General features: G+C 58.0%; 1 protein-coding gene across 1 annotated transcript in view; it reads right to left on the bottom strand.

Moving 5' to 3' along the window:
- Window positions 1-13830: 13830 nt before the first annotated feature.
- The window catches only part of AGBL1 (AGBL carboxypeptidase 1), a 508639-nt gene continuing 506850 nt past the window's right edge, over window positions 13831-15619 (bottom strand). Inside the window, exon 23 of the mRNA XM_012929213.3 lies at window positions 13831-14042. Coding sequence (XP_012784667.3) covers window positions 13841-14042 — 202 coding nt within the window. The 3' untranslated portion in view covers window positions 13831-13840. The remainder of the gene's footprint in view (window positions 14043-15619) is intronic.

Below are 15619 nucleotides of genomic sequence, written 5' to 3'. Positions count from 1 at the left end.
ATCCTTTAGAAGACCGTCCCCGACTCAGTGGTCAGTCGGTCAGCGGTTTTCATCTTCAGTGCTGTATTCCACACGTGTGCAATTGGCCTCTCACACGCACACACATTCATTGTCCAGCTCACAGGGACCACGACCTCCTGGATCTTCAAGGAGGCAGAATCTGCATGTTCTAGTCCATCACGTCAAACAACATAGGATCTGCGTGCAACTTGGTTACTCTCTCTGTCACAGTACAAACGCCCTGGAGACCCTGCAGAACTAACTGCTGCGGTTGCCTTGCTAGCGACCAGCACAATAGCTTGTTCACTGTAGGGATGCCTTCTCCCTAGATGTTCAAAGCCACAGCTGGTTGAATTGCTGGCTGAGGGCAGGTGGCCATGGGCTGTGGCTGAGGGCAGGTGGCCATGGCTGTGGCTGAGGGCAGGTGGCCATGGCTGTGGCTGAGGGCAGGTGGCCATGGCTGTGGCCGAGGGCAGGTGGACTGTGTTCAGGTGCAGCCCCATGAAGCAACAGGGACGGCTCCAGGGACCCATGGGTCCCCACCCAGCAGGTGAGAGACCCTGTGGAACCCTCCACTTCCAGCTTTGCCCCAGCTCTGGGCTGCTCCTGCAGGCACGCAGGGTGTGAGCCAGCAGTGAGAACTGCCCAAGGTGTGAACTAGCAGGCGGGAGTTTCTCTGTCACAAATTTTTACAAATAAGTTCATTTTGCGCCACACTTCAGGGAACTAACACATAGGATTAGTGTTAAGAATCAGTGAAAAATGTATCTCAGACATATTTTCACCAAATTATACTCTGACTTGATTTTCCACAGCATCTTTGAAGCACACTGGTGCATGTATGCACACACACACATAAGCATACATGTGCCCATGTACATGCGCACTTGCAAGTGTAGCTACGTGTGTTCTGTGCTTGAAGTGCTGTTCACACTTGGCTGGAGGTGTGAAGGGGAGAGTGAGCTCATGCCAGGTGTGGACTGGCAAGTTGCTTGACCCTTGAGGTCTGTGGCAGATGGGTAGACTCAGCGTGGACCCTGTAGTCCACACACACGGGGTTTGGAGTGGCTGCTGCGGCTCTTGCAGGAAGGTTCCATCGCGCCTCCATGGAGGATTCACTGCCTGCTACCTAGGGTTAGGCTACAGTAGCTTCTCCTGCTGCTTGGAGGCTGTGCTTCTCCAAGGCCTCAGCAGCACAGGTCTGAGTATGACAACAGGTGGATCTCCAGGACAGGGCCTGTGCTCAGGCCGATGCAGTCATTGGGGAGGTCCAGCTTAAAGGGTCAGGAGAGGAATTCTGTGGCTTCACGGCCCCACCCTCTGGACGTCACGTGAATGTCTGCCGACATCTTGTCGCGACTTCTATTGCCAGCGTCGTGTTTGCTAGGTTGTCTCACTTGGGTCTCACGTTCAGAAAGGAATTCTGGAGGCGTTGCACCCCAGGAAAGGAAGGCGTAACTGGTGTAGGAAGCCACTCTGCAGAGCACAATCCGTGCACAGTCTCAAACCATTCCTGGCAGAGCGTCACGGAGGTCATGGAAGGCTGTGTGTTTTGAAAACGATGTGCATTGTCTGTTTTTGTCCTTGCACCCAAATAAGCTTGTCTTTTGTTTTTTATGAACTTCCTGCACCCCATCTTTGATTCGGTATAAGACACTCTCACAAGGGTGGCTGAGGGTGTGCGCCAGCACATCCAGGCGCGGATTCTGGTTCTGCCCCTGCCTGGCTTAGGGAAGCTTAGCGCTGTCCCAGGCCTCACTGGCCTGGTCTTGGGAACGAGAAAGGGTGTTTAGTGTGCAGCTTTGACACGGAAGATGTTGAGGTGAGAAGGTGTGGGGAGTGAGGAAGGGGGCACAGGGCTGCAGCCAGCCGGCTGACACAGGCACGAAGACACCTGCCAGGGACAGGCACTGGGCAGCACAGCCTGTGAGCAGGTGCTGGCTGTGTGGTGAGTGCTTTGAGAGCAGGGCGAGGTGGGAAAACGGGGAATGTGGGGGCAAGTGAAGGCTCTCAGAATGGGCTGGGTGGGAGGCTTCAGACTTGAACCTGTCCCTGCAGGGGGGCAAGGGAGGGGCGAAGCCCTGGAGTAGCTGGCGGGCAGAAGGGACCCCGCGGGTGGCAGAGAGGCCACATGGGCTGGGCAGTGGGCTCAGGGGGCCCGTGTATCTGCAGCTAAGCCCTGGGAGGCAAGCAGAGGTGGGCCGCGGTGGGGAGGCCTCTGAATGTCAGGCTCATGTATCATGCCGACACCTGAAGGAGACGCTCCTTCCTCTCGCGGTAATGGGTCCTAAGCCACCACCATTCAGCACATCTCCTCACCCCGAGCCTATTCATCATGCTTTCAGAGCTCCCGGGGGTGGGAGCCCCGAGCTCCCAGCCCCACCGCCTCCCGCCGCCTCCCTCTCTTCCATCACAGCCTCTCTGCCTGGTTGCCAAGGCCGCTCCTGCAGCTGTGGACACAGCCTGATGTTGATGCCATGGCCCAGACCCCTAGGCCAGCCCCACCTAGAGGGCCACTCGGAATGGCTGCATTTGTATTCAGAATTCCACTCAAGGGTAACTGCCTCCTGCAAGTCCCGGTAACCTCTTTGAAACATTCAAAATCCTATCTCTAGGCTTTTAACACAAAAATCCGCAGTATTCGCATCATGTAGGGTCACCCCCACTGTGAGACGAACCCTGGAACTCTTCTCTATGACCTAACCATGCCTGAGTGCCTGGTCACAGGCCCCTCCCTGAGCAGATCTCCGTGTCTGAGTGAGGTCTGTCCGTGTTTGCCTTGATTCACTTGGTGTCTGTGGTACCTGGGTGGTGCTTGGCCGTCCGCAGGCACCATGCCTTCTTTATGTGAGATCGGGGAGCAGCACGTGGCCTGCCTCTCGTGTCTGCCGTGGACACGGACTGGCAGCTGGATCTCCCACAGGCCCAGGGCCTGAGTGGGCTGTGAACTTGGGTTTCCCCAGGCACCTGCACGTGCTTCCCACATGTCCGTCCTGACTCTTCTGCTCTGTTCTCTCCTTTCAACAATGGCCAACCCAGCAGGTGTGAGGCACCGCCTCCACTCGCAGAGGCTTACCTGCTGGTGGCTTGTACGTCTTCCTGTGAGCCGTGTCTGTTCAGATAGGTCCATTTTATCAGGAGAAGTGCATGATTTTGCTGTTGCGTTGTGAGCCCGCCCGTCGCAGTCTCACTTGCAAACGTTTTTTCCTGTCTTTGATGCCTTTTCTTTGCTGTGTAGAAGATGCTTCATTTGATGAAATCGTGATTGGCCCTGCTTTGGGTCCCTTTATTTTCCCCTCATTCTGTTCCAGCAAGTTGGATTTTGCACCTGGTTGAGGGGTGCTCCGATTTCGTCACTGTGCGTGTGTCAGTTTTCCCACCACTGCTTACGGAGAGCATCTCGTTGCCTCATATGCACCTTGCATCCTGGTCGAAGACCAGCGGCTCCAGGTGTTTGGGTTGCCTTCAAGTTTCCACTCTGTTCCATCAGGTCATGTATTTCTGTGACGGTCAGTACCATGCTGTTTACATTATTGTAGCTTTACTCCTTGTTTTGAGGCCAAGTAGTGAATGCCTCCTGTTTTACACTTTCTGCTCAAGATCGATTTTGCCACTTGGAACATTTCGTGGTCCCAAATTTTAGTCATGTTTCTGCAGTTCGTGGCAAATGTCACTGGTGTCCTGACGGGGTTTGCATTGAAGCTCCACTCCCTCTGATCAGCATGGGCGTTTTAGCAACTTTGCTCGGTCCAGCTGGTGAACACAGGGTGCCTTTCCATTTCTTTGCGTCTTCTTGTTTCATTCATCGTTGATTGCGGCTTCATTGTAGAACTTTTTCAATGCTTTGGTTCAGTTTATTCCTAGTCACTGGATTTTCACGGAGCCATTGGAAACGACATCGCGTTCCTGCTCTCCGATCGTCTGCTAGTGGTGCGTAAGAAAGGCTGCCTTTGCATCTTGCGAATCTGCAGACTGTATTAGCTGGTTCTAACAGCGTTGCGGTAGCGCTGTGGGTTTCTGTCTTTCCGACCCTGTCACCTGAAGCCTGTGATGCTCACAGCTGTATCCTTCCTGCGCCAGGTGCCCTTTCTTAGCAAGTTTTCAGCTTTGCTAATTCTACATGGTGAGAGCTATTGCCTTATTACATGTAATTTCTATTATGCTGAAGTATATCCCTGCCTGAATTGTTGAGACATTTTATCAGATGATATTTCTGTATCTATTTAGGTGACCCCACAGCATTGGGTCTTCATCCTGTCCATGCCCTTGCTGTCTGAACGCTAAGCTGCAGCTCACACTGCCATGACAGACACCAGCTCTGTTGGACAGCTGGGTTTGCTTTGCTTTCGTGGAGGACTTTTGCACGTATGTTCTCCAGTGTGTCAGGCTTATAGCATCCTCTGCTTTTTATGTCTTTGGTATTGATATCAAAGTAATGGTGGTCTCGTGGTATGAGTTGGCACAATTCTCTATTTTTCTGTGTCGGAAATAATTCACGAAGCGTCAGTGTTACTCTGCTTTCGGTGTTTGTTAGAATTCAACAGCGAGGTGTCCCTCCCACACAGTAGCCTAGCAGCTAAATCCTCGCCTTGAATGTGCCAGGATCGCATATGGGTGCCAGTTCTAATCCAGGCAGCCCCGCTTCCCACCCAGCTCCCTGCTTATGGCCTGGGAAAGCAGTCGAGGACGGCCTAAAGCTTTGGGACCCTGCACCTTCTTGAAAGACCCAGAAGAACCCCCTAGCTCCTAGCTTTGGGTCAGCTCAGCTCTGGCCATTGTGGCCGCTTAGGGATTGAAACATCGGATGGAAGATTCTCCTCTCTGTTTCTCCTCCTCTCTTTATATCTGACTTTCCAATCTAAAAAAATAAATCTTAAAAGGCTCAACAGCGAAGCCACCTGGTTCTGGCCTTTGTGAATGGGCACGTCTCGCTGCTGACTCCAACTTGCTGCTGGCTGCTGGTCTGTGTTGGGGCTGACTCCTCAGGGCTTCACCAGCAGCCTGGGGGTGCAGCAGCTTGTCCACTGCTTGCAGCGCATCAGCTGGATCCTGTGCACACACGCAGCGTGATCCCTGGCAGCCTTCTGTCTGTATGATGTCGGTGGAGGCGTCTTCAGTAGGCCGCTCTCCAGTTAGCCTTGGTATTTGGTCATTAGATGCATTGGTGAATTTGTGACTCACGCAATGTTGCTAACTTCTTTGCCTTCCATTCAGGCTTTGTTTCAAATCCCTGGGTTTTATGGTTAAGACTGTCACGTGAAGTTTATTTTCACTAGGATTTTCTGGATACATTTCGTATATTAATGTTAGTATGAATCATGTTAAACCATTTCAGAATACTGCTGTTGAAACCAACCTACCTTCAGAGTCATTTGCCTCTGTCTTTTCTAGTTGATGGGCATAAACGAGTTACATCTCTGTGGATGCTCCCTCACCTCCTCCCAGGCAGGTGGAACACGATGAAATCACCTGTGGCTTCCACCTGCAGCTGAGCAAACAACCCAGCCACGTGTGTATGGCATGGCCCCTGGCATGGTGGGCGCACAGCTGAGGAGGAGCGTGGCTCAGCCTTGGCCTGCGCTGGTGGGCAGACCATCAGGCATTGCGTTCAGGAAGAGCGCAGCTGTTGCGCGCCCCTGGCCAGCAGGGAATAAAACGCAGACACCGAAGTCCTTCTCTGATCACACTTTATTGGAGCGCTGCTTGATTGAGGGTAAGATGGCTGTGAGGGACGCAGGGAGAGCAAAGCGGATGGCTTATATACATCTCTATGAGAGGCGTGTCTGTGGCTCAGTGACCGGTCGTGATAGGACAGTGAGTGCTTACTTGTCAGATTGGGATAGGTCGCTGCTGTTGCCAGGCAAACTGGGGCAGGAAGCTACGTCAGGGCAGAGTTGTTTACTCTGTGCCTGTCGCCATCTTGTAATGGCGACTGACTGTGCTCAGCATGCAGCCGTGCCTGAAGCATGCATGCCTTCGCGTACCAGAGGAGGTAGGCCTGCAAGGCCAGGAAGCCCACTTGTGGCCACCTGTCCGTGCACCGTCTCTTGTCCCATGGGCACGTCCTGGCTCACTGGAGGCAGGAGACAGCTGTCCCCCGCCCCAAGACAGCACATGGTCAGACAGTTGCTATGGGGAATGGGGTCCTGACTGACAGGGATTGGGTGTCTGGCAACAGGGCAGCCCAAAGGACAGTGGGGTGGCTCTCCAGAGACCGCTAGGGACTTCCGCTGGGGTGGGGCCAAGGAGCTGACTGGGGAGATTTCCTCGAAGAGCCACGGAGCATACTCCCGTGGCCACGGAAGCAGGGCACTGAGTAAGGAAGACACGGGAGGAGCATCAATGGGTCTGGGCTGAATCCAAAAGCTCAGTCCTGGCCCGGCAGACCTGGCCTCCCCGACACCTGGGAAGCAAGTGGAGGCCGTGCTGGCCTCGGCTAGGAGAAGGGGGCCTGCCCTCCTGGGATCACAGCCCTGCAGTCTGGGGCTGCGCTCTGCCACAGGCCAGTCGGCAGCAGAGGCATGCACAGGCTCTTGTCCTGCCAGGCGCTGGCTTTGGCTGTACTCTTCCCTGTGGTCTCTATTTCAGGGCAACGAGGCCGGTGGAGGTGCTGGACATTGGGCGAGAGAGGCCCCAGAGAACAAAGCCCCCCACAAGGAGAGGGAAGCACACCGTTTAGGAACCAGGATTTCCCCAGGCTGTACTTGGCCCCTGGCTCTGCTCCTCCTTCCCTCCTCACTTTGCACACAGCCTGTGCCACGTGCCTCACCGCCCAGTCCACCCAAAGCCTTCTGCCTGCTAAGTCCCCGGATGTGCTCACAGTCCGGCCAAGGCAGGTGCCCGGAGCTGCAGCCTTCACAGAGGTCAGACCTGGAGGGACCTTGCTATGACCTCTGTGCCCAGCCCTGTGAGCATGGCCAGCACAGGGAATGAGCTGCGTGCTCCGTATTTCCTGCCTCCTGGTGCACTTCCTGCTCCAAGGACCCAAATCTCAAAGTCGTCTTGATTGAAACCCCCAGGGTGTGTGTGCAGCAGAGAGGAAGCGCGGCCCTGCATGCTGAGAGCCAGGCTTGGCGGGGGCAGCTGGCCTGGGCCCAGGAGGCAGCCAGGGACAGGGGCGCCTGTGTGAGGCTTGGTCTTGGAACAACCAACAAAGCCTCAGTGAGGGGTATGTGTGCGGGAGGAGCAGGGCAGCCTCGCCCCGCTCCCTCCCCCAGGGCACCCTGAGTGTGCGGGGGTTTCCTGCCTGTGTTCCCTTCATTTGCTGACTCAGTGGGTCCCCTGTGGTCATCACTGCTTTGTGTTACACGTGTTTCTAGCCGAGGTCACGGAAACTCTCCTTCCCAGGTCCTGGCAGCGCCTCAGGGGCCTTGCTCTGGCTCTGAAAAGCTCAGTGTGCAGGCCTGGCTCGGGGCCCTGCACACACAGAGGCCCAGTGTGGGCGGCTGCATCCCCCATCCGGCCAGCGTGGGCCCCCGGCGGCATCTGCAGGCCAGCCAGCACCCCAGGAAGGACAGAGGGCTTACCTGACCCACCCCCACTCAAACCCGGAGAATGGCAGGGTCGGTCAGCATGGGCTCCAGGCACAGAGGCATTTTATCAGGAAGTGCCCAGGCTGCACTTGTGTGCAGGATGGAGACCCAGGCCCCAGCTCACATGCCCATTTTGCCTGAGCCCCCTGCCCGTGCCTGCTCTGGGGTCTGCAGGGCAGTCACACTGAAGCAGCACAGACTACAGCAGCCCTAGCTCTGCTCGGGTGCCAAAATATCACAGCTTTCACAGCAGCACATGGTTTGGGGCGTTTTTCCAGCGGTCGTTAGCAGCTTCACGGGGAAGCTGGCTGCAGGGCTGGGGGCATAGGAGGCGCTGCAGTTCCTGGGCCTCGCTGCCTGGAACAAGCAGGGCGCGAGAACCGGGCCACGTCAGTCGGAAGCCGCTGTGCTCTCCCCCTCTCTTCCTGAGTGCCTGGCATGGGCCTGCTAAATCAGAGATGCTGGGGCGAATGCTAATGCAAGGAGCCAGCGGACATGGTGCTGGGGAAGCAAGGCCCTTTCCTGACCTCTACAGGCCACTCGGAGAACAGTGTGGGCCGAAGCATCCAGGCAGCCCAGCACCAGAGCGGCCCACTTTCCCACAGCTCTGGCATCTGTGTGTGATGGGTTACTGAGGCAATGAGACAGATCCCAAGACAGGGGAGAGCTCACTCAAGCAGCTCACATCGACCGAGGAAGGCCATGGTGGCTCGGGAACAGCGCTGGGGCCACGGGTCAGCAGGGAAGGACGCCAGCCTCGCTCTCCGAGGAGGGCAGCCGGTTGGAGGACGCGGCAGTCCGCAGGCACAGCGAGGGACTACGGAGCTTGTGATGTCGACTCAGAATTGAGCCACAGCTGACTTCCTGGAGGAGGCTGCCTTTCTGGCACCCAAGGGAGAGAATGAGGCAGGTAGCAGAGGGAAACTGCTCTCAGCACCTGGACAGGGGCCTGTGCTGGAAGAGGGGGCTCGGCTTCCGGGACCTGGATGGGTTCTCTTTGCACCCAGACCTCAGAACCATGGGAGGCCACTGACAGGATATAAGCCATAGAAAGGAATCAGTTTTCTGTGGGGAATACAGGGCAGGACTTCACATGGGTGCCTGAAGACGCCCAAGGCTTAGGTAAACTGTATTGCTTGTATATTCAGATCGATAATAAAGTGAATTGCTAAAGTTAGCGTAGTAGGAGATAAGCAACAATAAAATAGAATTCCAAAACATGCTGTAGTAGAAATTGTCCAAAACATATAAGCTCTTTTCTAAAAATTTTCACTAAATATTTCAGGCCACAGTAACAGGAACTGCAGTGATTAAAGTGCAGAGAACAGGGGTAGGGAGCTCAGCACACAGGGAACCCTGGGTGCAACCCGGACCAATGCAAACCCGGAAATAGCTCATTGGGGACAACGCAACAGGTGCACACAGGGCCGCCCTGGGTCCCCAGGAGGTATGCATTCAGCACCCAGAGGGCCGTGGAGGGCACCCTGGCAGGGGAGGGCCTAGGTGTGGGTGCGGGAGGATGGGGATGGCCCGGCCTTGAACCTGGGGCCGTGGGGTGAGTGGGAGGATCTGCAGGGTGACAGCTGGGCCACATGCCTCGCCGCCCAGTCCACCCAGCAGCTCGGACTGTCCCAGCGTGGGGACCTTGCAGATACATGCCGGTCCTTGGGCTGCCAGAGCTGCAGTTCAGCTCCTTCCCTCCCTGCCCCAGCATCCCCCGCCGCAAGGCCAGAGGGCCAGTGTGAGACTCTGGCACAGGCGGCAGCCTTGGAGGGCCCTGAGAGGCAGTGGTTGTGTTAAGGACATGGGCAGCCACGCTCCACTCTCAGGGCACTGGGCGTGTCACCCCCCTGGGAAGTGAGCCTGCCTGAGTGGGACAGCCCCCAACTCCTCCCCTTCTGCAAGGGCCCCTGCACACGGAGCTGAAGTGGCAGTAATGCCAAGTGGAGCCAGTGCCCTGACTGGCTCGGCCAAGCAGGATGCAGGCTGAACTTTCCACCCGGGGCCCCGTGCTGGGGCCTGAAGGATACCCCTAAAGAGGGTCCTTCCTGCACCTCTGGCCCGGAGCCTGGATGGAGGGTGCCAGGCCCTGACCTTGGCCAGGAACTAGCTAAGTGCAGTGTCAGGTCCATTTCCTTCCCCCTCAAAGGCCAAGGCAGGTCCATGGAGCTCCTGGAGTCCTCCAGGAGTCCCTCCCTGTTTTAATGATTGTGTCAGGGACAGTCATAACCCTTGTCTGCGACCAAAATGCGCTTAGCTCTCTGAGACATCGGAGAGCCTGGGTGTTGAGAGGCAGTGCTAGGGTGTCCTCTGTGTGGTCTCCATCACAGGACCTAGCGGCCTCCACAGTGAGGAGGAAAGTGGAGCCATTTCCCTTGACATGGAGAGGCCCAGAAGGCAGGTGCCTGAGAGCCAGCTGGTGTGACCAGGGCCACGCCTCCCACCACCGCCACTTCGCAGCTCTGCACCGCACAATGTTCTCACGTCACCGCCAGCACCTGTCGCGGGCAAGAACGGGGACTGGTCATGGGCTCTGTCCCACCTGACCTCCTGCTCGAAGCCCCAGGCGCGCTTTCAGAGTGTGTGTGTGCGAGCGTGTGCCCACGGCCAGTTCCGACCTCGCGGCGCTGGCATGGCTGCGGCAGAAGATGTCAGATTACAGCCAGCTCTGCACGTCTGCCATCAGGCTCGCCTGCAGCGTCTGTCATACGATCCGTCTTTATCTCAAAATCCCCTTCATGGCTCTCACTCCCTCTGAACGGCACTTTTAATCACGGCTCAGCTGGCATGCAGGCAGCCAACAGCAACACAAACGCAGGCATCTGTTGAGCAGGCAGCCCAGGCTGCGGGCCCAAGGTCCGCTTCCCCCAGGGCCTGGGCTCCGGTCTGTGTCCTTTCAGGGCCAGAGTCCGCGGGCATCGGGACAGCAGGGCAACGGACCCACCACACTGCCATGAGCTCAGCGTTCAGATCCCTCCTGCAGGGCTGGATGAGCTGACTTAGGTGAGCTGTCTCCTGGAAGCTCCTCTGGCAGAGGCAGGGGCTTCCGCTGGGCCTGAAGTCGGGACCACAGCTGCTTAGTTCTCTAGTAGCAGTGCAATGTGGTCTTGTTTGTGCCACGGCCCAAGAGCCGGGCTCTTTGTGGCTCTCCTTCCCTGGATGCCCAAAGGAAGCCAGAAATAAGGCATGGAATTTTCCAATGCCAATTGTCACAGCTCTGATGGCAGAAGGTTGCAACCAGCAGGGTGCCATGGTGCATGTGGGGCCACAAGGCAGCTGTTGCCACTCTGTGCATGTGGAGTGGAACTCAGCCCTGGGGGCACTTGGAGATGCCACGCCGGCTTTCAGCACCTCAGGGCCTCACGGGGTGCAGGAGAGGTCAAAACCGCCATGCCCTGTCCACTCTTCCCACGTGAGCGAGTCTTCCTGGGCAGCAGGACGCTCCAGAGGCTGAGTTGGTGCTGGGTGCCTCTGAGAACACAGGCTCTGCTCTGCCACAGGCAGCAGGGCAATCCATGGGGTTCCATCAAGGTGGTCCTTGGCTGCCCACCACAGGAAAGGCACATTTCTGAACTGTTTTGTCAAGAAATAGCAAGCCGTGGGCAAGCATGACGTCACAAACAGCAGGCCATGTGTCAGAGCTTAGCCAATGGGTGGGGCCGTGAGCAAGGGCACAGGGGGCTGGAACCGGGAGGGCATCCTGGACGAGAGAATGGCAAGCAGTGCACTGTGCCCGGGGCAGTGCCCAAGGCTTGGAGGCTTCGGGACGAATGGGGGCGCCTGCCAGGTCTGGAGACCCTGCTGCTCATGGAGCCAGGGGCAACTCCTGCCAGGTCTGGAGACCCTGCTGCTCATGGAGCCAGGGGCAACTCCTGCCAGGTCTGGAGACCCTGCTGCTCATGGAGCCAGGGGCAACTGCCAGCGTGAGACAACGCCAAGGTGAAAAGGCCTGAAAATGAAGGCGCGCAGGGAGCACCTGGCTGGAGGTGGGGTGGGTGTAGATGCGGGAGGGCTCTGAGCGTGTGCACGGGTGTGGGTTGTGGGAGAAGGGCACCCACGGGTGTGGGTTGTGGTAGAAGCGCACCCATGGGTGTGTGGTGCTACAAGAGGTCAGTCTGCACAGGTGCAGCGCCCTCCTCCTCCTTTCTTCTCACACTGTTGAGTGACCAGCCAGGCCCTAACCCAGCCAGCAGGACCCTAACCCAGCCAGGCCCTAACCCAGCCAGCAGGACCCTAACCCAGCCAGGCCCTAACCCAGCCAGCAGGACCCTAACCCAGCCAGGCCCTAACCCAGCCAGCAGGACCCTAACCCAGCCAGGCCCTAACCCAGCCAGCAGGACCCTAACCCAGCCAGGCCCTAACCCAGCCAGCAGGACCCTAACCCAGCCAGCAGGACCCTAACCCAGCCAGCAGGGCCCTAACCCAGCCAGCAGGGCCCTAACCCAGCCAGGCCCTAACCCAGCCAGCAGGGCCCTAACCCAGCCAGGCCCTAACCCAGCCAGCAGGACCCTAACCCAGCCAGGCCCTAACCCAGCCAGCAGGGCCCTAACCCAGCCAGGCCCTAACCCAGCCAGCAGCACACTTACCCCTATGGAGCTCTGCTTCCCCCTCCTCTTTCAGAAGCAGCTGACGACGGCTGCCCCGAGTGCCTCCCGCCTCGTCTCACTCCCCACACAAAGGCTTATACCGAGCATTCCCCTCCATCCGGGCCTTCCCTGCGGCTCCTCTGGATCTCCCTGCCTCTCTTTTCCTTTGGCTCTGAACAGCTGGTGCACTGTTCAATAACTAGCAAACCACCATCTTGCGGCAGAGTTCAGAGCCCGAGGACTAGAGGCCAAGGGCAGGCGGTTTCTCTCTGGGACTCCGTGGGGGAGCTCAGGGGCATCCCCGGGCCTCAGGAAGGGTGGCCGCGTCATGCGCTGGTGATTGATACGTTGGACACGTGGATGGATGAGCACATGTCTGAGTGCCCCTCCCTGTTCTCAGGCTCCATCACACAGGATCTCTGCGCGGCCCTGTCACGTCACCGTGGTGATGGCACGGTAGGAGTGTGCTGGGCAAGTGCCCACCCTGGCCCTGCATGCCTGCCATCACAGGCCTGCCCTCCCCTGGACCCTGTGAAGCAGCCACAGGCAGACACAGCATTTAGGGTAAAGGCAGGCCCCTGGGAATTCCTTCCGACGTCCTGATGGTGTGAGCAGCAGACGGGGGTGACGGTCCTGGCCGCCAGCTGCCCGTGGCCTCAGGGATTAAGGAGAAACGTTTCTTCCCAGAGGGGACATTTCTAGTTCCTGCTGACCTCTGGAGTGACAGGCCAAGACGGAGTCCTCAGCTGCTGCAATTGGGCAGGAGCAGAGCAACAACAGGGCCCAGCAGAGCAGGAGCTGGTCTGCACTGTGGCCACTGTGCCGACCCTCGACTTTCTGCATCTAGAACAAAGAGGACCTCTTGTCCTGCGCCCAAGCCTGCCTGCCCCATCCTGGCTGCACGAGCCCCTGTCCCTTGAGGAAGGCTGGGCCGGCTCTCTCTGGGCCAGCCCTCCTGAACCTGTGGGCTCTGCACCCGCACCCTGTCCTCCCAGACACTTGCCTGTGTGGTGACAACTGCCTCCTGTGTGACATCACAGTGTGTTCTGTGACTGTGAAGATTCTTCTCTAGAATGTTCCCTGTTGTCAGAGAACATACCAGCGCCACAGTCGGCCACGTGGAGAGCTACCCTAGTTAATGGGTCAGCTGGTGGCTGTGCTCGCCACCGAGGTGTGGCCACAGGACCTGGGCCTGGACAGATGTCACCGTGTGCTAAGCACAGGCCAGCAGCAGCTGTGACCTTCTCGCTAAGGAAGGCCAAAGGGGCATGGCTGCTGCTGCTCACCTGAATGGCCCTCCTGTCCACCCCAGTGTCTGAGGACTGGCCAGGACCCTCAGGTCTCGGGGAACCCGGTTTGCCCTGGGGCTGCCAGGTGCCAGATGGGCAGAAGATAGCAGGAGAACAATCTAGAATTCTGGCTGAAGGGCCAAGAACTCTGCTTCTTTTTTCTAGCACAAGTGCAGAGGAAATCTCAGAGCCCGAGAGAGGGACCCAGGAATCCTAGCAACACCCAACAAGCTGCGACATCAGCACAAAACTTCGCAGAGGGGCTCCACATGCAAAACAGGGCAACCAAAGGGGCTCCACGCGCAGAGCGGGGCAGCCGAAGGGGCTCCACGCGCGAAGTGGGGCAGCCGAAGGGGCTCCACGCGCGGAGCGGGGTGACGACGCTGTCAGCTCTGGGAGGAGTGGGCCAAGCTGCCTGTGCAGCACGGCTGGGCTACGGGATGCCTCTTCTCCTGCTCTTCAGATCCTCCTCTTCCTCCTCCCCTTCCTCCGCAGTCAAGGTGCAGTCCCGGAGCTGCCGGTCGAGCTCAGGGAAGCTGGCGTCCAGGTCTGAGCCGCTGTCCACGCTGTACTCAACCTCCTCGGCGCACGGGGGCTCATCGTCCAGCTCTGCGGTGCCGCTGCTGCCGCTGCACCTAACGGGTTGCCGGGAGAGGTGGGCAGGCACAGGTGGGAAGGAGACAGGAGGGAGAGCAGTTAGCCAGTGCAGATGACCACAGAGCACCACGGTGCTTCCTTCTCTGAGTCTTGAGGCTGGGCGCTGCTCCGTGTGGCCGCTCCACGGCCTGGGTCCCTGACCACTGCCAGGGTATGGAGAACACCATAAAACATGCGAGCTGCTTTCTCTGTCTGCCGTCAGAGCCTGTGTTCTTTGCCCCAGCTGCAGTGCCTCGGAGGCCAGCAAGGCTCACAGAGTGCAAACGTCCAGGCTGGCTTACGTGAGGCAGGAGCAGTTGGAGATAGCCATGCAGGGGGCGTCTGGGTGGGTCGGGTCACCTCCAGGGGCCGGCAGGACTGGGCCTGGGGGAGCTGGGGCTTCACACCCTGGGAGCAGACACACTAGCCTTGTACACGGCCCTGCTGCGGCAAACAGCGTGTTTTCCTGCAGCTGCCTAGTGGCGCAGGCTGGAACTGACCGGCGAGGAAGCAAATGGGGAAGCAGCACCCCGAGCTCAGCCTGGTTCCTACCCAGCCCCGCTGCGGCTTCTTCTACAGGAGGCCCGGGGGACCTGCGTGCCCCGAGACCGTCTCCACACTGCAGTGGAGGGACCCGTGTGCCCACAGTGCATGTTTCAACACTCTACCCTGTTGATACGCCCCTGTCCCTGAGGCTGCAGTCACGCGCCAGCCCACCAGTTGCTGCTTGTGGAGGAGGCTGCGCTGCCCTGGGGCTCTCAGGGCCGGCACACAGCAACAGAGGGGTGAGTTTTCTTTCACTTCTCCTAAGAAGGAAGCACCACCGTCCTTTGACTTTGGGATGAGGACAGTGAGGAAGTTAGGTCATCCATGTGGCAATTGTCACGTCAGATTCATTTGAACATTGCTGCTCTTCTGTCCTTATCTCAAAATTAATTCAAAGAAATGGCCCACAGGGTATGTTCTGCCTGCTTGGGTTTGGATTCCTGTAACTATAGCCCGATCTGTGACCCAGCCAGCCGGTGAGCGGAGCCGCATTTAAAACACATTTTCTACATTCAAACACTGAAATCAATAATTGGGACATTCAGCCTGCACAGAATTAGGATCAAAAGGAAGAAAACAACACCAACTGGAGTGACAAGACCCTTGAGAGTGATCGGCAGGCCACCTGCTGTCGCTCCCACATCTGCCCTTGTCTGCCCTTGTCCGCCCTTGTCCCAGTGCCCATGCTGCGCTGGGGCTCTTGCAGGTTGCAGCTGTGCAGGAGCTGCTGGTCCCAGCTGTGTCCACTGAACTGAGAAGCTGCCTGCCATCCTGAACACTGCTTTTAGCCATTTTCCTGGTGGCCTCCACTTACACATGAACAACACACCACCCATTACCCCTAAGTGGCCCGGCCGGGTGAAGGCTTGCCACCACCCAGCCAGAGTCTGGGGCGCTCACCTTCCCAGAGACCGCCCCTTGGAGCGTCACACACAATGGCTGGCCCAGGGGTGGACTGAAGTGGCGTGGAGGCTCCCTGAGCCGTCCCAGTGCTGCCAGCCCCAGGCAGCCTTCAACCCCTCGCTTTAGG

The sequence above is a fragment of the Ochotona princeps genome, chromosome 6 (assembly GCF_030435755.1).
Source record: "Ochotona princeps isolate mOchPri1 chromosome 6, mOchPri1.hap1, whole genome shotgun sequence".
Lineage (NCBI taxonomy): Eukaryota > Metazoa > Chordata > Mammalia > Lagomorpha > Ochotonidae > Ochotona > Ochotona princeps.
This window is presented reverse-complemented; position numbering and strand designations above follow the sequence as displayed.